Source organism: Lycium ferocissimum, chromosome 12 (assembly GCF_029784015.1).
Source record: "Lycium ferocissimum isolate CSIRO_LF1 chromosome 12, AGI_CSIRO_Lferr_CH_V1, whole genome shotgun sequence".
NCBI lineage: Eukaryota > Viridiplantae > Streptophyta > Magnoliopsida > Solanales > Solanaceae > Lycium > Lycium ferocissimum.
The window spans coordinates 27,347,035-27,374,203 of record NC_081353.1 but is presented as its reverse complement, the minus strand read 5'-3'; the positions used below and the strand labels follow the sequence as shown (position 1 = coordinate 27,374,203).

At 34.9% G+C, this 27,169-nt stretch overlaps 2 protein-coding genes, 2 long non-coding RNA genes and 1 pseudogene across 5 annotated transcripts; 2 read left to right on the top strand and 3 right to left on the bottom strand.

The window, feature by feature from the left end:
- Positions 1-2,795, top strand: LOC132040870 (uncharacterized). 2 transcript variants are annotated; one of them, XR_009410803.1, is made up of 3 exons: positions 1-2,181; positions 2,275-2,337; positions 2,481-2,795. It is a non-coding gene; the product is annotated as an uncharacterized LOC132040870 (long non-coding RNA). The 2 variants fall into 2 exon arrangements; XR_009410804.1 differs by having other exon boundaries at positions 2,431-2,795.
- Positions 2,796-5,446: 2,651 nt separating this feature from the next.
- On the bottom strand, positions 5,447-14,763 carry LOC132039743 (probable anion transporter 6, chloroplastic). Its single transcript, XM_059430263.1, has 15 exons — positions 14,240-14,763; positions 12,706-12,851; positions 12,428-12,527; positions 12,184-12,236; positions 11,451-11,525; positions 10,667-10,747; positions 10,420-10,481; positions 10,200-10,267; positions 9,805-9,920; positions 8,283-8,319; positions 7,921-8,016; positions 7,445-7,586; positions 7,239-7,291; positions 5,937-6,023; positions 5,447-5,849 (listed from the first exon to the last, which is right to left on the bottom strand). The coding sequence occupies exons 1-15, from the start codon at positions 14,636-14,638 to the stop codon at positions 5,748-5,750; spliced, it is 1,617 nt and encodes a 538-aa protein (XP_059286246.1). The 5' UTR covers positions 14,639-14,763; the 3' UTR covers positions 5,447-5,747.
- LOC132039744 (uncharacterized) lies at positions 8,984-9,788 on the bottom strand. The gene is made up of 2 exons (XR_009410460.1): positions 9,139-9,788; positions 8,984-9,105 (listed from the first exon to the last, which is right to left on the bottom strand). It is a non-coding gene; the product is annotated as an uncharacterized LOC132039744 (long non-coding RNA).
- Positions 14,764-18,243: 3,480 nt separating the features above from the next.
- On the top strand, positions 18,244-20,804 carry LOC132040876 (protein SRG1-like; annotated as a pseudogene).
- A 4,129-nt stretch (positions 20,805-24,933) lies between these two features.
- LOC132039550 (arogenate dehydrogenase 2, chloroplastic-like) lies at positions 24,934-26,847 on the bottom strand. Its single transcript, XM_059430030.1, has one exon. It carries the CDS (start codon positions 26,429-26,431, stop codon positions 25,319-25,321), a length of 1,113 nt encoding a protein of 370 aa, XP_059286013.1. The 5' UTR covers positions 26,432-26,847; the 3' UTR covers positions 24,934-25,318.
- Between the last annotated feature and the right edge of the window lie 322 nt (positions 26,848-27,169).

Below are 27,169 nucleotides of genomic sequence, written 5' to 3'. Positions count from 1 at the left end.
TTTTTTTTTTTGAAACTGGTAACTATTGTTATAGAGCTCTATCTTATAGTTTTTCTTTTTAATTTTTCATAGATGGCGGATGAAACTAGACTAAGTGCGGCCAGCTCAACTGATAGCGTACCTAATACAGATGATAGCAATGACAACTCACTTGACACCCAGACCCAGGTAACAAAGAAAAAGAAAAGAAATAAGATCTAGATCAACGATTTAGGATCATTTTGATAGGGTCGTTGTAAATGGTATTAGTAAAGTGAGGTGTAGACATTGTAAAAATATTTATGCCGCTAATACAACTATAAATGGGACAACGGGATTGAGACAACATATAACTTTGAGGTGCGCAGTATATAAAACCAAGATTGAAACTTGCACTCAGAAAAAGATAAATTTTGCATCTAAGGATGAGCCGCTTTGGGAATTTGATCAACAATTAATTAGGAGGGCTTTAGTTGAGATGATAATTACGGATGAACTGCCATTTAGCTTTGTAGAAAAGGAAGGCATCAATAAGTTTATGAATGTAGCCCAACCTTTATTTCAAGTTCCTTCCCGTAGAACAATAACAAGGGATTGTTATGAACTTTACGGCGAATTGAGACAAGATTTGACGAAGAATTTTAGAGAAGCAAAATCAAAATTTGCCTTACCACTAACACATGGACATCGTTGCAAGGAGTTAATTATATGTGTTTGACTGCTCACTATATTGATAAAGATTGGATTTGCATAAAAAAATACTGAATTTTTGCCCTATCACTAGTCATAAGGGTGAGCATATGGCAGAGGCTATTAGTAATTGTTTGCTTTATTGGAACTTGGATAAGGTTTTTTCTGTTACTGTTCATAATGCTTCTTCCAACGATGTTACAGTTAGAGAATTGTCTAAACAGTTAAATATGTGAGGAACTAATATAATAGATGGTAAGCATCTTCACGTGAGATGTATGGCACACATACTTAATCTAATTGTGCAAGAAGGTTTGAAGGAAATTGATGCTTCTGTCAAACGTGTTAGGCAAATGGTGAGGTATGTTAGATCATCTTCGGCAAGAGGAAGTCACTTTAACAAATGTTGGAAAGTTCAAAGGGTGGAATATTCTAAAACATTAGAGCTAGATGTACCTACTAGGTGGAATTCCACCTACTTGATGTTGGATACGACACAAAACTTTGAGAAGGCCTTTCATAGGTTTGTTCTTTTTTATGAGAATTTTAATAATTATCTTTCTACTCATGTTTTTGAAGATGGAAGTGTTGCAGGTCCTCTCGTATGTGATGATTGGGTGAATGTAAGGAATGTGATAAAGTTTCTTGAAAGATTTCACGAGCTCACCGTAAAGGTTTCAGGTTCACATTATGTTACTTCTAATGTTCATTTTGAGGATATATGTGAGCTTGATGTACATTTGAAAGTGTGTTTAGCAAGTGAAGATCTTAATTTGAGTAAAATGGCTGAGCGGATGAGAGAAAAGTTTAAAAAGTATGGGGTGATCCTGAAAAGATGAACAAAATGATTTTTATTGCTTCCGTGTTGGATCCTCGTAATAAGTTTGTGTATGTTAGCTTTGGGGCTGAAGAGCTATTTGGGGAGGAAGTAGGAAAGAAAGTAAGCAAATGAGTGTATGATTATATGAAATCTTTGTTTGGAGAGTATCTAAAAAATTATTCAAGAGAAGTTTATCATAAATCATCTCCATCTGCATCTTCTTCATTTCAATGCTCTTCTGATGTATCTTCTAATTCTGACACCTCTTTGAGAACAAAAGCTTTGAGAACTAAGCTTCACTTGAAGAGCTTTGTGAACTAAGCTTCACTTGAAGAGACAAAAGGAAGATTCTGGATATGGGGGTGCTAAATCGGATTTGGATAGATACATTAGTGAAGAACAAGAGCCTGAAGATGAACGTGTTGAGTTTAAGGTCTTAGATTGGTGGAAAATAAATGCTCCTAGATTTCCCGTTCTTTTAGAGTTGGCTCGTGATGTGTTGGCTATTCCGGTTTCTAGTGTGGCATCAAAATGTGCATTTGGTACCGGTGGACGTATTCTTGATCCATTTAGAAGTTCATTGACTCCTAAATGTGTGCAATCTCTTATTTTTGCCCAAGATTGGCTTAGAGAAGAGACTAAACCCGTTAGTGTGGAAGAAAGTTTGGAGTATCTTGAACAACTTGAACTTGGTAAGGTTTTATATTTTTTTTGTTTTTGTTTTTTAGTGCAAAAATCATATACTTATTTATGTTGTATGACATATTTGATTAAATCACCTTTAGAGATAGCAAATAGTGGAAGAGATCCTTGCATTGTTGATGTTTGATTGCAATTTGCTACTAGTGGTAAGTTCAATATTTTATTTTGTAGTTCTATTCTTTTATCTTGAAAGTTATATTCTAACTTTTGGTTTTCTCTTACTTTTTATTATGTTCAAGTTCAACAATGCCTCCTAAAGCTCGCTCACATGTTTGGGAATATTTTGCAGTAGTTCAAGACAATGAAGAAGGGCGTAAAGTAAGGTGCTTGACATGTAGTATGATACTTAAATATAATTCAAGAGTGAATGGAACAGGTTCCTTGATGAAACATATTGGGAAATGTCTTGAGCATCAATAAGAGAGGCAAATTCGCCTTCAAATTTGAGCTTATGTTTTGAATTTGGTGAATTTCAGACCAAATTGTGATTGCTAGTGTTGTGTTAAGACAATGGATTTAAGACTTAGTTTGTGACAGCTAATTTTTTGTATTTGTAGCTAAATTTTAAGACATTTGTGTTGTTTATATATGTTGTTTGACAGTTTGGCTGTTGCTCGTTTTAAGGTTATGTTATTTGTGTTGCACATTTTTGCCTTGTACGTTGTTTTGCTGCTGCTGGCTGGCTGTTGTTATTGTTTTAAGTTGAAGGCTTTAAGTCGCTATTGATTTTAAGTTTAAGCTACTGGTTTTAAGTTTAAGCTACTGGTTTAGTTTTGCTGCGGCTGGCCGCTACTACTGATTTTTATGTTGTTGGCTGCTAGTGTTTTTATGTTGTTGGCTTTATTGTTCCAAGTTCCAGAAAAAACAATATAGTGAGCAGGAGCTGCTGATTGTTCATAAGGGTGTTTGACTGCTCATATTGTTCCAAGTTCTAAGAGCTGCTGCTACTGGTTTAGTTTTGCTTTATTGTTTTTGTCACTAGTCATAACTCATAAAGGTGAGCATTTTTATGCTATTGGCTGCTGCTATTGTTTCTGTGGCATAAGACAATATTGGACAATATTGCTCAAAGAATTTTTCAACTGCTAGTGTTTTTATGCTACTGATTTGCTGTTTGTTTACGGACTGGTTTTGCTTAAGGTTGCCTTCCTACTGCTACTGATTTGCTATTTGCTACTGCTCACTGTATTGTTTAAGCCTGTGTTGCTGCCTTGCTGCTGTTCTGCCTTGTGGTGGTGTTTTCATGCCTTTCTTCCCTATTGTTTGCTCATGGCCTTTGATAATTTTGTGGCTACCCCCTAGAGCTTTTTTTTGTTTTTTTTTTTATAGTTGTAGCACAAATCATTCTCTTATATTGTCCACATAGTTAAAAAAAATTGATCTTTATTTCATATTGGTGCAGCTCAAATAATATATACTTACCTTGTTGATTAACCATACCTTAAACTATTCGCGATTTTTACTTGACGCAAGTATGAATGCCTTCGCTCATGTTGTGATTTTTATGCTTGTTTGTTTTCTATTTTGTTTTTAATTATGACGGTTGTGTTGGGGCCATTGTTGTCAAAGGCGCGCTTAAGCCTTAAAGCGAGGCGCAAAACATGTTGATGAATTGAAATAAACCATTTTGAACTAAAAAAACATAAAATAGCTCATTTTTAATTAAAAAGAAAGTCCATTTTACAAGCAGAAAACCGAATTAGAAAAATCGAAACCGAATTAATTCGGTGGTGTGTTCGATGTCTACTTTCAAAAAATCGAAATCGAAAAACCGAACCGAAGAACCGAACCCCCGCCCCCCAACAGTTTTGCAGGGAAAACAACACAAACTGTCCACTATAGGCAAACTAATTACCTGGTAACTTATACACATAATTGGCATATATTAGCCAAGTTTTGAGAATCTGGCACAAAATGGCCAATAAAACGTTTCGGGTCAAAAAATTTAGCACACCATGACCCAAAAATCCTTGAGTAAAAATAGTTCTTTACACCGTACTTTCTCATTCTCTCTGCAAATTTCACACTTTCCAATTTTTTGCTTTTATACGGTACTTTCTTATTCTCTCTTCTCTATTCTCTCTCAATCCATTAGAACTCATCTCTCCAATTTGCTATTTGAAGAAGTATGAAATAGGTCAATCTCTCATGCGTACGTGAAGATCCAGAATAAATAAGAATCATATATATATATATATATATATATATATATATATATATATATATATATATATATATATATAAGTGAATCTTTGCTATTTGAAGAAGTATGAAATAGGTCAATCTCTCTATTGCGTCACGTGAAGATGCGAGAATAAATAAGAACTCATATATATATATATATATATATATATATATATATATATATATATATATATATATATATATATATATATATATATATATATATTACATCTATTATCCGAAAAACTTACTGCGGGTATTTCGATCCTTCCGATCCTCCTTCACTTCTTGATCTAATTGAAAGAAGGTTCATTTTTGTGTTTTTCTAACTATTTTAGCTTTTTCTTTTTGGGGTGTTATTTCTACTCTTTTTAGTTGTTCTATTAATTCGTCTACTTCTTTATTTCTTGGAGTTTCTATGGTAGTACAATCGTGAATCTTTCAAAATAATTCTAGGATTTTCTACTCAAAATAGGATACACCTTAGGATTAATTTTTGAGTCATTTGTTGATTTGTACTACAAAATAGATGGGGAAGAAAAGTTCTTCAAAGAAATTTGTCAAGAATCGAGCTACTGATTCTGATTTCGAAAATTCTCCACTTAAGGTATCAGAGCCGATCCCTGTTAGTTATCTTTGTTTTTCCTATTTTACATAGTATCAGAGCCAATCCACGCTCTAGTTGCGTCTAGGTGTGAAGTGGCGGCGGGGGTAAAAGTGGGTTCGAATTCCACATTGGTTAGTGAATGAACTAGTGGTTTACTTATATGAATTTGGACAATCCTCTCTCATGAGCTAGCTTTTGGGATTGAGTTAAGCTCATATGTAATATGTGCTTAAATTAATTTAGATCCTAAATTAAAAAAAAAATAATTATTATAGAATATTTCTAAATATATTTTGACATGCTAAACTCCTTTGTAAAATTACCCTCGTTAGGACAAACAATTAGCAAACTCCTATGTAAATCCTATATTGACCTGGAATTTCCTCAGCTTGCTACCAATGTGCTCTAATTTCAGGAACAAAGCATAGTTGATGGGGAAGTAATGCCAGTGGTACTCTGGAAAGTTATGAATGAAGCCACATTCACTATTTAAAGATCTTCGTTATACATCATTACATCTGCTGAGTATATCATAACTACAACCTAAAAAGCTACAAAATGCAAATTATCAAAAAAAAAAAAACTACATAATGTAGGGAACTTTTCACTAAAGTTGCAAAGTCCTATAAGTCATGATTATTATACACACACAAAAAAAAACAACAACAACAACAACAACTTTGGGTTAGTCCACAAAATGTCTGGTGCTGAAAACTGTTAGTATTTACGTAGGCTCGTTGATCAACTCGAAGCTGTATAATAAGGTCAATCTCCTTCCGAGAAGCTCTGTGGCTTACTGCTTGCAAACGCCAGCCACACGATTGTTCCAGTGAGGTAGAAGAAAATTGACGGTGCAAACAAAGAAATCTGCACAAAACAAGTTATAAAAGTTATTAATTGATCTTCAAGTGCATGAGGCGTATAGGGCATTATGGGGAATGTGAGATAGCTTACACTCCATGAGTGAGTTGAATCAAGAAGATAACCGGTGAGCGCGACGCCTACAATTCCGGGAACTGCCCCCACAGTGTTCGTAATACCCTGCATGTTCATTCTTTCAAAGCGGGGAACAAAATAATCTGGACTTAAATTTGAAAGGAGAGATATCCAACTAAACTTCTTCAGATGAATTAATCAAAATAGCCCCAATAGTTTTGTTCCATCATGGGTAGAGACATTATTGCTGAGATAATAACTTCTATACGAAAAGCTTATATGGATTGAAAATGGGTGATTCAAATAGGATCTACTAATATTGCCCCATCCTTGTAGCTAGATCAAGAAAGAACCTCGAGATCTACAACCTATGTTGCTCGGACCCTTCAAAAATACCGACAGTGTGTTTCGAATCCTCCAAAATTAGTGCATTTTTGGAGAGTCCGAGCAACATAGTGCACAACAATGCATCAGAACTATGGACTCCAATTATTCTAAATTTTTTTTTTTTTTTTTTGCATCGAATATGATCTAATACTCTTATTTCTTACTCAACCATTAACTTCTTCTTTAAAAAAAAAGATACCAACAAGAAAACGGCTATGTTATCTCATTTCTTTGTCTTTTCTTTCATATTCGATTTCTTCATTCTGGATTTCTCCATTCCTTCCTATATGTCTTTCTAGAACCCGTCTCCGAAAGATACTTTTTCAGTGACTAAGAACAGTTTCATGTGAAACAGACTGGCATAAGACCATATGTAAGAACTTCACAGGATATTGTAAGGATTTTGTGCATGATAGGAGTAAGATCAAAGAAAGAAGTAACAAACACAACGACATATTTATGCATGACACCAATCAGGGGCGGAGCTACCCTTGCCCAAGTGTGTCAAGCGACACCCTTCGCCGGATAGGTGAAATTCTGGTTTTATAGATATGTATACGAGTGTTGACACCACTTGACACAAGCTGAAGGCTTAGTGCAGTGGTTAAGTGGTTGCAAGAAGTCCCTAAGGTTGCAGGTTCAAACCTGGGTCATGACATATCTATATATTTTTTGACACCCCTTAATATAAATCCTTGCTCCGCCACTGACACCAATATACCCATTAGACATAGACACAAGCTAAACAACACCTTACTAACAAACTCCGAGTTCAATGGCAGGGTAGAATCTGATTTTACTTTTGTCCACGCAAAGAACATTAGAGATATTTGGCTGCATAGAACTTTCATTGTTTGGTCTTTTTAGTTATCTTGCATCAAAAAACATGGACACCTGTGTACAAAACAAATGCAGCTTTGCTATGTTACATACCAGAAGAATGCTTGCATATTCAGGTGAAATGTCTTGATGGGTGCAATATAGGCCTGCAACAATGGAAGTTTAACAAGATTAATCATTATCGGCATATAGGGAACAAGTGCATCTTTAAAAAAGGGCAACCCAGTGCACTAAGCTCCCGCTATGCGCGGGGTCCGAGGAAGGGCCGGATTACAAGGGTCTATTGTACGCAGCCTTACCTGATAAGGCAAAACTTGATAGAGCTAAACCACCAGTGAGGATTGTTACTACTTCCCATGGAGGCAAACCAAAGTCCACAGAAGAAAGAATCATACATGTCGCAGGAGATAAAAAGGCAATTGTTTGACAGATTTTTCGTACCTGTTAATTTAGATGAGTTACATAGAGTGAGTGTCCAGGTTTTCAAGTAATTTCAATCTTCATTGATATTAGTATATGCCAAGTTATAAGAAACAATGGCAAGTGAAGGTGTTACACAGAAGATCCCACGTGTTTCAGCATTACTTGTAGATATGGACTTGAACATTATATAATCTAGTTCGAAGGGTTAAAAAATACAAAAGATATGGTCCAAATATAAAAATTCTCCAATCCTCATCTATGTTGTGAACGATATAAAGAGACACGGAATACTAGGGTTAGACCAGAAGAATAACATTCTGGGAATAGAGGAAATACGGAGAAGTCTAAGTACCAGAGATGTATCAACTCCTTTGGAAATTAAGCTATCAGCAAATTGAGATGCAATGCTGGTAACGAGAATTGAAGCTAATGGAGGGCCAACAGAGACCTGAAATGTTAGTTAAACAACTGTGAAGATATACCTTAGTTGCATAAGCCATCTTACTTGATACGTCAAGTCTAACATTGATTATATTTGGCAGGAACTTGCTAAAACTAGATGGTACTTCCAGAAGGAAATTACAAAAGATAATTATTTCATGATTTTTTTTTTTTTTTTTGATGACAATGAAGTAAGTTATTTCATTAAAAGAGGCATCAAGGAAAATATGAGGAGAGCACTAGACATGGGAAGCAAAGATACAGTAGACTTACCCATGCTGCTTCTGTCAGATTAAGGTTCAGCTCCTCACTGCATGGGGATGCAAATGGGAAATTTAAGCTTAACAAAAAAAAAAAATATCTTGAAAAGAAAAATGTAAATGCAGCAGATATTTAGCTCCATATACAGGAGACGATTTTGAGTAATTTAACAACTGCAAGTAGGATGTGACACTACCTCGGATCCATGGCTGTGCAGTGGCGAATGGAGCACATAAACAACGGTTCAACCAAACCCACTATTTTCGACACTGATATAGATATACATGTAAAAATTAATAAAAATTCAAAAAATGTTTACATGTTGAACCCATAATTTCAAAATGATAATGGTTATGGTGGTAAAACCTAAATATTTGAACCCATCAAATTAAAATCCTAAGATCCGCCTCCATGGTTGTGCAGCTTAGGGAAGTACTTTTTAAGTATTGCTTTCAAATAATATAATAGTCATGCAACCAACTGGGTAAATGTTGGGTACAAAGTCTTATATAAAGCACATTTATCATCTAATTTATACTCCGTCTGTACCACTTAAATGTGACCCAATTACAATTTGGATAAAAATGAATTTTTCTTTGACCATGATTTTCTCAAATACTTTTTAAAAATTTTGAATTGTTAACTAGTGTGGCTTATACTCCCTCCGTCCCAAAAAGATTGTCCTCTTTTGACTTGACACAAAGTTTAAGAAATAAAGGAAGACTTTTGAAATGTGTGGTCCAAAACAAGCCTTAGATATTTGTGTGGCTGTAAATCATCTCATAAAGTTAAATTGTTTCTAAATATAGAAAGGTGACAATCTTTTTGGGACAGACTAAAAAGGAAAGGAGGACAATCTTTTTGGGACAGAGGGAGTACTTTTTACACAGCTTCTAAATATGTATTCCCTAAATATGTCCGAATTCACCACTGAAAATTAGGTAGTCTGACCCTTATGCTCCGAATCATGTCACATAAAGTGAAAGGGAGGGAGTAACTAATACAGACTAGATTTCTTTTATAAAATTTCATCAGATAGTGGTTAACTGTCTTTTGAAACACTGCGTCAGTTTTAGGCCAAAGTGCTGTTTCAAAAGCTACAAATATGAGTTTCTGCAACAAGTGGTTTTTCTCCAAAATCGCGATGAACTAACAGTACTATCAAAAGTCTAGCAAACACTTCAAAAGTACTTTTCTTTCTAATAGCATTTATTCCTATTTTCTCAAACACAGCAGTTCCAGATGAGGCCCAAATCAAAATTGCACTACAGTATATAGCTTTTTCTTCTCAACTCAAACAAGAAATATATTGGGTATAAGCTTACCAAAAAGAAAATGGATTGTTATAAATAGTTGAATTCCTTTTGCTGCTAATATTTTAACTCTATATGCTAAGAAAGTTTGCTTATCATCATACTTCATGGTTCATAATGTTTGTCATTTATGAACCATGTCACTAGCGTCACAAACAAGAAAAAATGAAACATTACCAAGAAAAGCTCTTACTACTAAGCTCAATCAAGACAACATTTACCTGAAATAGGTAGGAAGCCAAGATAAGCAAGTATAGTGTCCCCAACTCCCACAGAAATGTGCATATATCATCGCCCATACAGCTTTGCTTCTGAAAAATGCCTTCCATGGTACATCCTACAATTAAGGATCAATTGGTAAAAGCTTCAATATCAACGCCCTAAACCGAAATAAGTTCTTTTTTGGATCAAATGAAGTCTCTGCAACAGAATGGACACGGGAAAAATTAGCACCCTTTAGAGCTTAGGGAGACTCCAGAAAATGTTTCAAAGATTATTGCAATTCTACTTAATATTACATTTAGTTGACCTCTCTATTAAGTTGTATTTTGACAACCAAAAGATATCCAATCAACTGTTTTGGACCTGTTCTTTAACCGATTTTTCGTACGCATACCTTTAATGAGGTGTTCAACTCTCCCAATGAAGAACCCAATGATTTATTTCTAGGAAAAGACGGCGGCCCTGAAAGTATGCCAAAGATTCCTTGCCCAATCAGAAATGCAGTCCAAAGAAATAGAAAAGCAGAAAAGTTTAAGTTAATATTGTTAGTACTCGACTAGATCAGATTTTACCACAATTTCAACAAGGCGGTGGAAACAAGAAACTCTACTCACAAGACATGGATTCTGGTAAAGACCAGGGCCGATCTTCTTTAACCAATTGAAATCCTGAAAACCTGAATATGAAGACACAACCACATCAAGTTAGAATCGGTTAACATGTGCTTTATGTGTAAATAACGAAGTTTGGGATAATGTATCTCAAAGAGTAATTTCTTCTCAAGATGAAAAACAGAAACCAAAAGAATCAAAGCATACTAAAAGGAAGGAAAATTATCTTCAAAATCTTTGGAGAACTTACCAAGCTATGCCTAGAAAGCCAAACAGGTAAAACACAGATTCCCACCCATAGTTCTGGATCAGTGGAGGAGCTAATAGAAGTCTGCAATTTCCGAAAATTTTAGATGATCACCAAATAAGAATTTCAACCATGCTTAAGTATATCTAGAATTGAAGTAAAAATGGAATTTGCCTAACATGACGTTGAATTTCTACTGACAATTTATTTAGCAGTAGTGCAGGTTTTATTACAAATTTCAGATTCTAAAGCAGTAAAAATGTAGTTTGCCTCACTGAACACGTTTTTCTATTTAAATTCATCTCAGACCAGCATCATACAAAATAAAAATTGAAAGGATTAAAGTTCTCTATTTTCTATTGGCATAAAAATCAGCTTGAATGGTAATATAGTTTTTTCAATCAAAAAAGAATCTCTGATAGGGCTAAAAGACTCCTAGAAAGTATATGATCTAAAATAAACGTATTAACATGGCTAGAACCTACTAATTGGAATCACCTACTTAGATCGTTTTCTTCCATTGTGCCCTATCTTTCACAGAAGAATAATATTTAAGCATAGTTGTCTAAGATATGAGTAACGTTAAGACAAAATCTACACATGGACATACAAATGAGACAGATTTCAAGTTCTAAAACAAAGGTAGACAAGGAGCTAAGAAACTATAGTATAGAAAAGTTCCCCACCTGACTTTTAATGTTAATCTTACACAGAACTATATATGCCTTTGCTAGAAATAAATATTCTGGTGATCATGACTGATAATTAACTTTAAAATGAAATATACCCGATAACACTTCCGAAACTCAAGCCACCAAAAACAAATGATACTGCCCGAGAGCGTTCCTCCAAGGGTATTGTCCTGTACAGAATATATAGTGGCAAAATAAACAGGGTAAATGAAAGATTTTTCAATCTAAAAAAAAGAAAGATATTAGAGTTGCAAGAAAGGATGATGTTAATAACATAGTTGGAAAAATATTCCATATAGTGACAAAACAAACATAGCAAATGAAATATATACTAAAGATATTAAGGTTGCACGAAAAGACGATGTCAATATCATAATTGGATAAGTATTTCAGATTCCACAATTGTGGCTTTTTCAGAAGCCTTGTAGAGATCTAAAGTATATGATATATCTACCTTAATCTAATTTAAATTCGATTTGACTTTATCACCGGACACCGGTATTGCCTTTTAAATTCCAGACTACGCCATCTGAGACACTAGCTATAGATTGCATCTCAAAAAAATTCTTCACATTCTAAATATACTATAATAAGTACTAATATATAGCGCTCTACGAAAACAAAGTGACATTTGACTAACATTGTCTCAGCTATCCCAACTAGTTGAACCCTCTTACACGCAAACTGGTCATATTATGGCAATGTCCAATTCAGAAGAACAATATGTTTTAAGAAAATAACATTTTATACCTTATATTCGACAAAAAGATACAGCAAGGAACATAGAGAAACTTTTAGAAGCATTAGTACTTAACAGTTCAGACATACCTGGCAATCAGGTCAGTGGCAGCTGATGGTGAAACTCCTTCTCCTATCCCAACCTATACTTGGGAAAACAATAAATAAAGAACGATAAGTCTAGGAAGAACAATCTATTGAAAATGAGTTAGCATAAGTTGTTGAAACACATAGAGAGAGGCCAAATAACCAACAATCCTTCTTTGGTGAACATAGATACGAATACAGCGTTTAAGTTTGTAAATATCCTAGGAAAAGTCAAAGACCAAATTACCAAGATCCTTGAAAAGATGAGTGCAGGCATAAACCCTGCAAGATAGGGAACTAACATTGTTGCCAGAGACCAGACTAATACTCCAACTTCAAGAACTCGACTGCCAAAAAAAAAAAAAAAAGGAAGAAGAAAAAGAAATATAGTAAGTCTATGAACTATAGCACCAATTGTAAAAGGATATATACGCTAAAGATGCTTTAGTTTCAGACAATAATCAGAAACTAGAATGATTATTATCTTTTGCACAACACTAGAAACTTGAGCATTCTAGAACTTACCTCCCACCAAATATCTTCGAAAGCCACCCGCCTGGCAATTGACTTAATGCATAACCCCAAAAGAAAGATGACTGGACCAATCCAGCTGTTGATGAATTCCACCCGAATTGATGCGACATTGGAATAATTGCAATACTCAAATTGACCTATTCAGTAAAATAAACATCAGTGCAAATGAAATTACAAACTATAATTAATTCCAAAAGAAACAAAAGAGTTATGCTTGTTATGCCCATTTGCATGATTACATTCTACACTCTGATCCATGAGAAGTTCCTCCAGAGCATAAGAAAAACGCTAAAAACAACTCCTAACCAGTGCCAATAGAAAACAAGAGCACCAAAAAGAAGCATTTGTTGTTTCAGAATTCTCATTTTGCATTTTCTAATGCACGTTAAATTGATGTTGTCACGTTAGCGAGATATATTATACCCTCAGGTGATGCCCCAAACAAATATGTGTCTCACCAGAGACACAGGTAGCCATGCACTCCCATATGTAAGCTCTCAACAAGAACTTTTGTAATTAAATTTGGCAAAAAGATTCCTTTCTCAATTAATCACTCGAATTGTCGACCAGAAATCGCTTACAATACCAATAGTAGCAGTACTACATAACACTAAATTAAATGACAATTAACTTTCACACTCACACTAGAACAGAGAGCTCTCAGCAAGACCAAATTCTAAACTCAACTTACCAAAAAACCATCAACCCATCAAGTATGAGCTCTAAGTTGATAATACTCCCTCCGTCCCAAATTTGTTGTCATGTTTCGCTTTACGACAGTCAACTTGACTAATCTTGGAAGCAAAATTTCATTAGATAAACTTAATATTTTACAATTAAAGATATTCAAAAACTAACGACAACTACTACAAATTGCAACTCTTCTCGTGTCAATTCGATGAAAAATGCGTTTTAAAATGTTGGTCAAAGTTTACATGGTTGGACTTTCGGGAAGCGAAACATGACAACTAATTTGGGACGGAGGGAGTGATATTTAAAAAGAAAGAGCTGAACACAGCATCTATATCCATAGGGAAGTTTAGTGTCCACTCATCCCAGGGAATAAAACTGAAAAAATGTCACAAAACAGCAAATAATTCAGTTGCTAACCTTACAATATCACAATATGTTAAGTCTCTCCATCCCAGAACAGTAGTCATGTTTCCCGAGAGTCAAACTACATGAACTTTAACCAATATTTTAAGATACTGTATGTTTTCACCATATTGATAAAAGGGCAGCCCGGTACACTAAGCTCCCGTAATTCGCGGGGTCCGAGGAGGGGCCGGACCACAAGGTTCTTTTGTACGTAGTCTTACCTTGCATTTCTGCAAGAGGCTGTTTCCACCATATTGATATATGAGAAAATTGAAATTTATAGTACTTTTTGTACAGTTTTTTAATATCCAAATCTTAGTTTTAAAGCATTGAATTAATCTAATCTAATTTAGCTTCAAAAATTACAAAAATAAACTCTCGAGAAGCAAAACATCACAAGTATTTTGTATAAAAAGAATTAAATTACCTTATCCATGTTACATATAACAAAAGCAAGTGAAGTAGTTCCAATAAGCTTATATCTCTGAGGTAAATTCTTCCATGGTGGCCATCTCCATTCAAAACCAACTTCATTATCTCCACTTTCACCCCCCAATTCATCACCAGATGTTGAAATCAGTCCCTCATTCTTTCCCAACTCATTCACTTTCAACCCATTAAGTATTATTTGCTTTTTTGCAGCTTCTTTCTTTTCTCTCTCAGTGATACTGCAAGAAACTCTAAACTTCAAATTATGCTTTTGGGCTAAAAAAAGATTCAATCTTTGGGGTCTTAAAGAAGTGTTAAAGATTGAAACTTTATGGTTTCTATATTGGGAAAAATGGAGTAAATTGTTGTTATCTGCTCTTACTGTGAGTTTAGCCATTGTTGGCTTTTTTTTTTTTTTTTTCAAAGTTCTTGATTTGTTGAATATATGAAAAGAAAGTTTAAATACTATTGAACTGTTGCTTGTATGTTCAGTATTTGTGATGTAAAATCAATCAAGAAAGAGGGTACTTCTCAATTTTCTTTTTAATCGGTGGTTTTGATGCTTCTAATATTTTTTACGGAAAAGGTTCAAATGTGTCATCAAACTATGAAAATGGGTCATTTATGTCACTCATCAATAGTTTGGCTCATTTATATCATCGAATTATAGGAAATGGCTTATTTATGCCGCTCATCAATAGTTTAACTCATTTATGCCACTCATCAATAGTTTAACTCATTTATGCCATCGTCTGATACCAAAATGACTCATCCATGCCATATTTTATTAAAGCTGGTCTTACAATACCATATATGACACGTGACCTCCAATTAGATTATGGTTGTGGGTGGGCAGGGTGTATGGGTCGGATTTTTTCTTAATTTGATATATTTAAAATTGGCTAGGTTAATTAAACAACGTAGACCTCTAATTGGGGGCCACGTGTCATATCTTGCATTATAAAATCGGCGTTAATGAAAAATGGCATGGATGAGTCATTTTGATAACGAGTAATGGCATAAATGAGTTAAACTATTGATGAGTGGCATAAATAAGTCATTTCCTATAGTTCGATAGCATAAATGAATCATTTCCTAATTCGATAGCATAAATGAATCATTTCCTATAGTTCGATGGCATAAATGAGCCAAACTAATGACGAGTGGCATAAATGAGTCATTTCTGATAGTTCGATGGCATATTTGAGCCTTTTCCGTATTTTTTATCCCAATCCATTCAAAAAGATTATCTTATTTTCCTTATGATTATACTTTATATCAAAAAAATTGGCACAATTCTATATTTAGAAACAATTTGTTTTTATGAGATGATTTACAACCACACAAATATCTAAAGCTTGTTTTGAATCATATATTTCAAAAGTCTTCTTTTATTTCTTAAATTTCGTGTCAAGTCAAACTAAGAGATCTTTTTGGGACGGAGGGAATACTTCTTTTTTGAGAAAATGATAAAAATGTCCTTTATTTTTAGTACTAGGGTGAAAATAGTCCCTTAAGTGTTTCTTAGCAGTTTTGGTCCTTTAAAAGTGAGCACTATTATCTATTGACTATTGGTCTCCATCAAATGTTTACCAAATCACGATTGTTAAATTTAATATGAACGATGAAAGTAGAAAATATCTAACGAAAATTCAAATTTTGTAGTTTATGTTATTTCTGGTCTATTTCAAGAGTCTGATACAACTTCTCGTGGTGTAATTTACGGGTCAGGTTGTTGATGTTAGATGGATTCAGAAAAGGGCTGAATCTAGTTATAATTCGAAAGTTTCGTTTATATATTTAATAGAAACGTGAAATCAAAGTAGGCGATTCTTGTGATTTTTTATGTTTCGATTTATGAAAGTTAACGGAAATTTCTGGTGTTTGTGGCCTTTTTTTTTTTTTTTTTTTTAAAGCTCCAGTTAAATTTAACGGTCATAGTTTGGTAAATATTTGATAAGGTAGTGCTTACTTTTGACAAATTTGAAGGACTAAAACTATGAAATTAATACCTAAGGGACTATTTTAAACCTACTACCAACGATCAGGGAGCATTTTTGTCATTTTTCCTTTATTTATCTTTTCCACGTTCCTCTATTTTATTTTTCAACTTTTCCAATCTCCTATTTGAGTGAGGAGTGAATTGCCGCGTAGTTAAATAAATTAGAGGCCCCAAATTAATGAGGAAATCTGATTTGTTGGACCTCTCTACTGCCACGTGGAAGCTGCTCACTAGATGAATATTTTGCACAAATTCGACTTGGGTCTGGTTCAGTTCTTGGAATATTCCCTACTTTCAGTTGATTGCACATTTGGTCCCCAATTACCGATAAATGTTAATTTGGTCCTAGTGATATATGATTAAGCACAATTAATCTTTAAGGTGTTGCTTAGTAGCTGATTTTGGAGGTGAGTTATGCAGGCATTAAAGCCTGCTTAAGTAATATTCCCTCCGTTTCCAATTTATATGACACTTTTTCTTTTTTAGTCAGTCGCAAAAAAATGACATATTTTTATATTTAGTAGCAATTCAAATTAAAATTTCTCTTCTAGCCGTAATAAAACGATTTCTAGCCACACAAATTTCTATGATTTTGTTTTAGACCACAAATTTCAAAAGTCTTTCTTTAGTTCTTAAACTTCTTGTCGGGTCAATCACCCTCATATAAAATGGGATAAAGGGGGTACCTTGTTTGGTAGTTGGTTAAGAGGTGAGTTATTCATGTATAAAATTAATACGGTTTTTGATTTGCAATTTATAAACCTGCATAACTAATAGATGTATAAATTACGAAGGAAGCTATATAATATTTTATATAGCTCGGGGGTGAAATAATTAATACATGAATAATTAAACCGTCCGTAACTAATCCTTGCATAAATAATACATAGATTCCCTCATAACGTATACAAGTATGTCTAATATCTGCATAAAACAATACGTAGATTCCCTCATAACTTATACAGTATTACTAATACCTGCATAACTCTAACCAACTACTAAACGACCCCTTAATTCGGAAGAAAAAAATGTGTTCTAGACGTTGTGGTAAGTCACTTATCCTTTTAACTTTAGGTTCATCATTCATGCTTAAACTTTGGAAAATTCATAAGCGGAGGGATCAAAATTGACGCTTCAATCAATTGATATTAAAATATTTAGCTAGATATCACAAGGACTAAAAATACAAATTCCAATTTAAATTGTAAAAGTTTATATGTTTTACCTTATTCGGAAAAAGAATGTCTTCTAGTGGTTGTGGTAAATCACTTATTCTTTTAACATCAGGTTCCATTCATGCTTAATATAGGAAAAAAAGTTAGTAGTTAATTTTGAAGTGATATGCTAGTGTATAACATCTGTAACACCTATGTATAGAAATATCAGATTTTTTTAAGCTTAATATCATTATAACATGTGGAAAGCTTAATACTCCTGGAAATGCCCCCTCCATTTTCATCAAATTCACATTACCTATTAATACAAAACTGGCGTTTTGGATAATTAGCTGAAACCTTGTAGAAAGGAAAATTTCAACTATTGCAGATATTGGATATCATCCTTCCCTGTGCTCTCTTTGTCAATGTAAATGATGGAGTGGAGATAATAAATGATCTAATGATCTGTTTATTATCGTATGGTTTAATATTATTCAAGGTATTAGCTATTCAAAAAAAATTAACTAGTGCTTTTTGTTTACAACAAGTTTAGACATTTTCTTTCTATAACCGTAGTGTCCCGGGCAACTTGCGTGCACCTCACTAATTCTACAGAATACCTGCTACCTCCCACCAGCATAAATACCGGATAATTTCGTCCACCAAAACTTGGACAGTCGCATAGTTTAGAACATTACTAACTTGAACTTAGAGAACCTTCGATTGTCCTCTATCAATCAACTGTGCCTCAACCTCAATTAGTTCGGATTAAATATATGAATTATCGGTATCCTTTCCGCTCCACGCAGGTCAAATGGTCAATCAAAAGTTGTATGCTCTATTGTACACCACTTTCCAGAAACAGGTAACCTTTGGCTGTAAGCTAGATAAACAGCCAAGATATCCACTGGATAAGTTTAGCAGATGATGCACATACTGCCATATTTAGCAGCCTAGCATGTGAACTACTTCCTTGATGTGGCAATTCATATAATAAATTGCCACATTTAGCAATACGAAAGTGAAGAAACAACATGTACATCTCTGATCTCACCTTGATGAGATGAGCTCATTAATATAAAACAAGAGGACACAATTCTGATAACAATCAATATCAAATTTTTTTCTTGATAACCGTGGTGTCGGGCCAGCTTGCACGCACCTCGACTAATCCACGGGGTACCTGCTACCCCACAACAGCAGAGGTACCGAGTAACAATCAATATCACTGCTAGACGCTATCCCTATATATCTGCAGAGACTCTTACTATATTCACATGATATGGCTGGACTATCTCCAATTACAGCAGATATAGACTGCAAACCAGTTCAAGATATGGTGAAAGATGGAGATGAAATACCGGATAAATATGTATGCAAAGATTTTCAATTTGGAACCATAGATGATGATGTTCCGACAACGGACATACCGGTCGTTGATCTGAAGGCTTTGACTTCTTCAGCAGCTTGTGGGAAAGAGGAACTTGGAAAACTTCAATCAGCCCTTAGCTCATGGGGTTGCTTTCAGGTTTGAGCATTTAACTGAAACCTCATTCACCATACCACGAAACTTTTTGCATACAAGATTTGTATATTGTGAAAATGCATCTTTAGGGTGTGTTTGGCATGAAGGAAAATGCTTTCCTAGAAAATGTTTTCTTGGCAAAATAAGTGGGTTTCTTACTTATTTTTTAGTGTTTTGTAAGCAAGCAAGAAAATATTATCCCAAGAGCATTTATCTGTAACCTAACAGAACGCCTATGGGGTAGGATGGAGTGGGGAGTGGGGGTTCGGGGGTAGCGGGAGCAGGATGGTGAAGACTTCGGGGTGGGGGGTTGGGTGGGTTGGGAGGAAATAATAAACTTGGAATATCACTAATGCAATTTGTTTTTCCTACTTCCATTAGAGAAGTCATTTTCCTCGATTTTAAGAAACTTGTTTTTCTAGTCATGAGAATGTTTTCCTCCATACTAAACACACCCTTAGTCAGAGCTCTTTTGAGTACTTTTGGCTTTCTAAAACAAGGTATGAACTTTCAGGCAATAAACCATGGAATTGAAGAATCCTTCATCGATGAAGTGAATAAAGTTTCAATGGCAGAGAAGAAAAAATATGGTAGAGCAGCAGATGATATCGACGGATATGGAAATGACATGGTTCTATACGAAAATCAAACCCTTGATTGGAGTGACCGACTGTATCTCCTGGTTCATCCAGAAGACGAGCGAAAGCTCAAGTATTGGCCTGAAAATCCAAAGTCACTTAGGTATATTTCTGTCTTCACTTTGGAAATAAAAGCAACTTAATACAATGTTCAAAGTACAAATGTTTAAACTTCAATGCATAATGTCGGGGCAAAATATACACTAATTTGTGTTTAAAAAGTGTATTTTTGTATATTATACACTAATATACAAAAAAAAAAAAAAAAAAAAAAAACATATTTTTTTGCTCAGCGACTATTTATGTCAATTTCTCATAATATTGAGCACTTATCTCTGTTTCTTTCAAAGGGAAATTTTGGAAGAATATAGCAGAAGATTAAAACTGATAGCAGAGCAACTCCTCAAGTCTATAGCAAGGTCTTTGAACTTACCGGATGATCGATTTCTGAGACAATACGGAGACAAACCAGTAATGTATGTAAGATTTAACTTTTATCCTCCATGTCCGAGGCCTGAGCTTGTTCATGGCCTCAAACCCCATGCGGATGGATCGGCTGTTACCATTCTCTTACAAGATAAAGAAGTTGAAGGTCTTCAAGTACTGAAAGACGACAAATGGTACCAAGTTCCCATCATGCCCTATGCTCTTCTTGTCAATATTGGAGATCAAGTAGAGGTACCAAAAATGATCCTCATCTTTTAAGTATATAATTCAAATTTAACTTTGTTCTCTAGTCTTTTTTTTTAACAGTGGTGTGCGGGCCAGCTTGCGCGCACCTCGACTAATTTCATGGGATAGAAATCACTTAATGTTTTTGTCTCTGTTGGAATTTGAACCTAAGACCTCATAGTTAACTTGTGTTCTCTAGTCTTGATAACAATGTCTACTATTTTGCAGATAATGAGTAATGGACTTCTTAAAAGCCCCGTGCACAAAGCTGTGACAAACTCGGAGAAGGAGAGGATCACAGTGGCTCTGTTCTTTAGCCCAGAATCCGGGAGAGAGGCATCGAGCCTGTTGAGGAGCTAATTGATGATAAAAGACCAAGATTATACAAGAAAGTGAAGGACTATACTGCAACTTACTTCCAATACTACCAAGAAGGATAGAGACCAATTGATGCTGTGAAAATCTAGCCAAATCTAGTACTACTCACGGATCATTGCTCTTGGCTAAGTAGTTAGACTTACTACCAAGAAATAAGAAAATCATCGAAAATAAAGTTTAATTGTCTAGCACCCTCCAAACTAGAGTAACGAACAAATCTTCAACTAAGTGTCTATCTTCCAATGTTGAACGTTTCTTGTTAAAGATGCATCGTTATTAACATCTTGTCAACGTTTGACCACAATCTATATTAAGGTTAAAAAGGAGAGAGTAATACGATCTGATTATGATAGCTAATGGACTAACAATATCCAGATATTAATAAAATTCAAGGCTTGACAAAGAAAATGAAAACAATCCAGTTCTGTTTATCCCTGTGGTTTTTCCCTTGGAAAAGATACAAAAAGCTAAAAATGAGTAAACAACAGTAATCAAGTGCCGTGCTGAAACTTTCTCTTCTGCTAGAATAGGAAGACTACTCAAGCGGGTCCAAGAACTCAAGAACAGTAATCAAGTGCCAGAAAGGTATATTCATATCACAGAGATAAACAGTTACATCTTCTCCCCTTTTGGATGTTCCCCAAGTTGATCTTAAGCACCTCATCACAAACCCCACTAGAAAAGAAGAGCTCGATAAACTTTAATATGATATCTATGGACTGGACTTTTTTTATTCGGTGCAGTCAATATGGGGCATGAATTTATGGGCTCAATCCACAAAATGAAGTATATAGACAGCTAACGCAACATTAAAGAGGCAAAAACAAAAAGGCATCTCAGAAATCACTAATACAAATTTAACCCAGTTCTTATAATGTGGGTAATCAAGACCTCGAAAGCAAAGCAACACGCAATCAGAAAGAAATTTTACTTACAGATGATTAACACAAAACCATGCATGTTAGTGGATTAAGGATGAAAATAATCACTAACATCGGCAACTTTTATCATGTAGGGCACAATCTTCACGTCTGCTCTGTCACAAATACATGCAGCATGCAAGGTCAAGATAAGTTACCTGTCCTCACCCATGCATCTTGAAATCTAAAGACTGGTCAAAAGAAAAATGTCCACAAAATAGGCTTTAGAAAGAACTTGGCTGCCTAGCTTAATAGGTCAGTACGGAAGTGATAGAAACCAAAATTCACCAATCTCGCTTCATGCAGAATGAGAACTTTCCTCTTTTTTCCATAACGGCAGTGTCAAAACCAACTAGCACACACCTCGACTATTCCAATGGAAACCTCCCACTAGCACAAGTACTGTCTAACTCTGCCCACCACAGCTTAAGCAGCGGGAAATAAATCACAGTGTCTTTTGCCTTATAGGGATTTGAACTCTAGTCTCACATGGCTTTCATCCCCACTTCATTGACCTCTAGGTCACATAGCCTATTTTCTTATAAACTAGGCTATGTGGCCCCTGATCATGGAAGATTACTAGTGATGGAGAAGGTCTCTAAAATCTGAAATCAACAAAACTGTGGGATACCAGTCCCTAAATAAAACAGGTCTATATGATTACACATCCAGAATTCCTTCATCATCAGATGTCCTCTTGGTGAGATAAAGCATCTTAAAAACCAAATTAGACAAAGTAAATAGCAGAATACTTTTTGAGAAACTGGTACTGTAAAAATGTGTCAAAGTAAATTGCAGAGTACTTCCAAGTATAAATAAAAGAAATTCAATCTAACACAAAATAAACAAACAGTAAAATAAATTAAACTACCTAATTGCTCGAGCAATAATTTAGTTTAATTTTTAAAACTACCATTCTCCAAATCCTTCCTGTCCCCTACCCCAAAACAAAAATCCTCCCCCCCTCCCCCAAAAAAGGTTTTCCATTTTCCCCTTGTTCTTTTCTATATGATTTTTTAAGAAGGGTAACAGCAAATATCAGCATAAAGGTTGTGCATAAGCCATTTTTTACAATTCAAAAGGAACCAGACATTGTAGCCTTGTTCTACCTTACAAGGAGTCTATAATGTCAAGTAAAGGTTATGTATCATGTACAAAGCTTTCGCTAACCAATAATGAGACAACAAAATACAATTCATCTTAAATTTCATCACCTTGTTCTTCACTAGTATGTGATTTAAGATGAGAAAAATAAAAGACGAACACGCATTTTGGGGGTGACATTGTTCTGGTAAAGCTTCCAATCTGAAACATGTGCCAGTTCCAAGTCACATGCAATAGATGCAACATTTCCTTACACTAATCACTACTATATAAAACTTGACCAAATATTTAATTCCATCTCACAAGCTATAGTAAAATCATGGAGAAATTATCAATTTAATTAAAGAGACTATTGTGACTTTGACCAAATGTCTCATAGCTGATGTATACATAATAAATTAAGTAAAACCAAGATGAGCGCATTCATTAAGTAATGACATCTAGTTGGAAAAAACTACCATGTGCTGCTAATAAGCTACAAATCTCTAGCCCAGCGTTTTTGGAGTGGAAATAAAATGACAAGTAAAAGAACACTCAAACCCAGTATCCTTTACTTTCCATTCTAGTTCCCTCCGTCTTTATGAATATATAAAATAGGCCTCAAAGATTTGTCTAGTTAATTCCAAAGTCTACCATGACAGACCCTTTTTCTCTCCAGATATACTCGACCAAATTATAAGGAATGGTAAAAAATTATAAGGAATGATAAAAAATTATCAAGATTCATTAATGAAGGTTTCTAAAGCTCAGTTTCACACGTTGTATGAAACCCTTCAATATCTCAGACGTTGCAAAGACAGCTCCGCAAATATTAACAGCACTTGAATTTCCCAAATGGCAAGTATGACAATGAAATGAGATATATATTAATAGTGATAACTATCTAAAAAATTTAACCATCTTTTACCAATACATCAGTAGCCAAAAATTGATGAAGGAGCATGTGCAGCCTTCATTCTCCCTTTCCTAATAGAGCTATTACTTATTTGAAAATTATTCAACATCAAAAGGATTATCAACAGGAGATGAGATTGACAATATTGTCACAACCATCAGCCAGGTTATGCAATTTACTCGGATGTGATGTTCTCAAATCTCGACTATCACATAAAGTATAACTAGATTCCTAGAGATAACTCTTAGAGAGGCTACTTAACTGTAAATCTGCAATAGATATCAGTACCATCTGCTAGATCATTGGCAAGTATCATAAGGTTGCCTCTGAGAATTTGAAGACGACAAAGGTAATCTGGCAGCTTAAAAAGGAAATGGACTATATATGTGTACGTCAAAAAGATAGACAACTATTTCATCTAATCACCTTCTGATCTTTTTATTGATAAACCAACAAATGAAGCAACAAAACATCATCCAGCAACTACAAGAAGCATGCTATCTCAATTGCTTGCAGCCAATATGAATCAAAAAAAAAATTTAGTTTTCGCATCATTTTTTCAGTTGAGAAACCCCTGGAATAAGAGTTGATCAGTTTTTCCACTCTGCCCTTATTAGGAAAGAAATGATAACTATATGAGATGCTTGCTGCAAAGAGTATTTAGGAACAAATCGACAAACTTAGTTGAGAAAGATATCACATGGGGAATGCATAGAACGATTAAAATTGTGTGTTAAGTGTTAATGTTAGATGTGGTAAAGTTCCTCCTTTAGATACCATATTTGAAAAATGCATGTGTATTGTATTTGACACGTATAAATCAGTTGTTGCAGTTGTATGCATCAAACTTTTTTATGATAGTGGTATCCCAATCAGCTTACGTGCACCTCGACTAATTCAAGGCTTAGGCAGACAGGGAAAAAATAACCTAGTCCGCTGGAATTTGAACCAGAAACCTCATTTGTATGCATCAAATTATAAAGAAATTGATACATATTTTCTCTTCTCTTTTCTCTCCCAAAGACTAAATCATTTGACTAACAAAGATGAGGATGCAAAATGTGAATTCTCCTTTTCCCTTTCCACTTTATGATATATCAATGACCTTGGACATTATAACAATGGTTTATCATTGTTAACTATTTCGTCCAACATGTTCTCGTGCCTTCATAAGGATGTTGAATTACCAAATAGTGCTTCAGACTAGCTCGTCTCCTTAAAGTTGACGAGTATATGCAGAAAACAACTCCATACGGAAACTCGTACGATATAAGAGAACATCTTGGTAATCAAGCATCATACATCAAGTATTCATGACTAACAGAAAAAAGTTCATGCTAAAACATAAGAAATTCATGTTCACAGACTATGTCTTAGAAATGTAACTCTCTTCAGAAGAAATAAGCAAACACATAACTCTTCTATTCAAACATAAATACATGAGATACAGAATAGCCTATCCAGTAACAAACAAACAAATGTCAACTGCCTTGTCGACCCCTAAACTACATCAAAAGATACTCTCCTACCACAAATGTTCCTAAACAACAGCTGACATCACAGGCCAAAACATTTATGGTTTTTTTTTGATGATCTTACAACTCAACACCTAATCCCAACTCCAAATGGAAAAAGAAGGTTGATTTAGTGCCTCTCCTTACTCTTCACATTAAACAACACAATGAGCATGTCCTTGTAAGCATAGTTACATTGCTAACATTGAATTGTTACAAAGATGCTGTTAATAAACATCCAAATGCAGACATACCAAAGATTCAGAATTCCCTCAATTGTTCTGCGATTTAACTGCGTCCGATGAAGGAGCTGGCAACGCATACCCATTCTTGGGCAATTTCGATAACACACGCCTTTGTCCTGCTTCCTCAACTTTCCCAAACAATTGCCTCCTCAAAACTTCATGTAAATGACCAAATAACTCTTTCTTCAAAGACTCAAAAGCTAAATCAAGTCTTTCCAACTGCTCCATAGCATTTTTATTGTACATAAACAATCCATAGTACAAGTCAAAACTATCACTAGAAGTATTCTCAACCAAATTCAACAAAGTCTCATACCCTTTAGTATTAATAGGAGTTGTTTCCAAATCCAATTTCTCCAGCACCCTACCCATTGTATGCGTTATAAACTGCGAACCGGCAGCATATCTATCATGTTCAGCACATGTCATTGGTACCATTCTACAACCTTCTTTCTCAAATATATCAAGAAACTTATCGACCCTCGATTTTCTTGATTCTCCTTCACCAATTCTAACTTTATCAAACACAAAACCTAAATCTTTCCAACTATCTTTACCACTTTCAGGTCCAAACATAGGATGAGTACAAAGTACATCAAAATGGGTAGGTAAAACTTGTAAAAAAATGTTCTTTGGGAATTCTTTAACAGACAAAACATCAACAAACAATGTGTTTCTTCTTAACCTTTGAATTGGTAATGATCTAAGTACAGGTTCAGTTGATATAATTGAAGTACAAAGAACAATAACATCAGGATGTTGTTCACATAAATCATTTGGATCTTGGAAAAAAGAAACACCTAATGAATTTGCAATATGTGAATAATCAGTTCTTGAATGTGCAAAAACAATATGATTTTGACGTTTAAATGCTTTAGCTAAAAACTGACCAAAATTACCAAAACCAACTATGGCTATTTTGAGTTTGTTTGATTGAAATAATTGATTTGAAACTATTGCTTCATAATCAAATGGTTGTGCTGCATCAATGGCAGTAATGCTAAGTTTGCGGTTGTTGGTGAGTTGTGAGAAGTGGTGGCGTTTAGTGGGGTAGGTGGGGTGAGGGTGGGTGGGGTGAGACCAAAGGGTGGTGGGGGTGGGTGGTGTTGGCTTAGATAGATGTGGGGTGAAAGACAACATGGTATTGTTTGTAATACAATGTTGTCTAATACACACAAAGATTCTTGATTGTTTTGGTTCTTGATTCTTGGTTTCTTAGTTCTTGAGTCTTGGTTTCTTGGTTCTTGATTTTTGGTTTTTTGGTTCTTGGTTTTTGGTTCTTGATTCTTGGTTTTTTGGTTCTTGGTTTTTGGGTTGTTGATTCTTGGTTGTTGAAATGTGAAATGGGGTTTAGAAGATTTTTTGAGGGAAGGGGAGAATTGGGGTGTAATGGGAGAAGGGAAAAAGGTGAGGGATTTATATGGGGAGGGGAAATGGGGGAAGGTGAAGAAGAAATGGACAAGTTGACAAAGAGATTGAAAGGTTGAAAACTTGGAAATATTGAAAACGTGGCGAGGTGGACTACTTTTTTGTTTGGGTTGGAGTGGGGGGTTAGGGTGGGAGTAGGTGGTTCAAGAATTAATTAAGACTGCTGAATTTTTTTTAATTTTTTTTTTTGTATATGAGCATTGTATTAAAGCTCGATTAAATTTGAATTTGTATTAAAAGGGTGATCAAATTGGTTGAGCAGGCGATTTCTTGAATTGGAGGTCTGATGTTTGAACGCATGCTTTCTTGATCGTACGAGACTTGTCTAGTACAATTTTCCTCTCTTGCGTGATTTGAGTGCTATTGCATTGGTGTGGGTTTACATTGTGTGTGCTCTACTATATAGTGCTTGGTTTACCTTGCGTACCCCCGAAGGTAGGGTTGCGGATG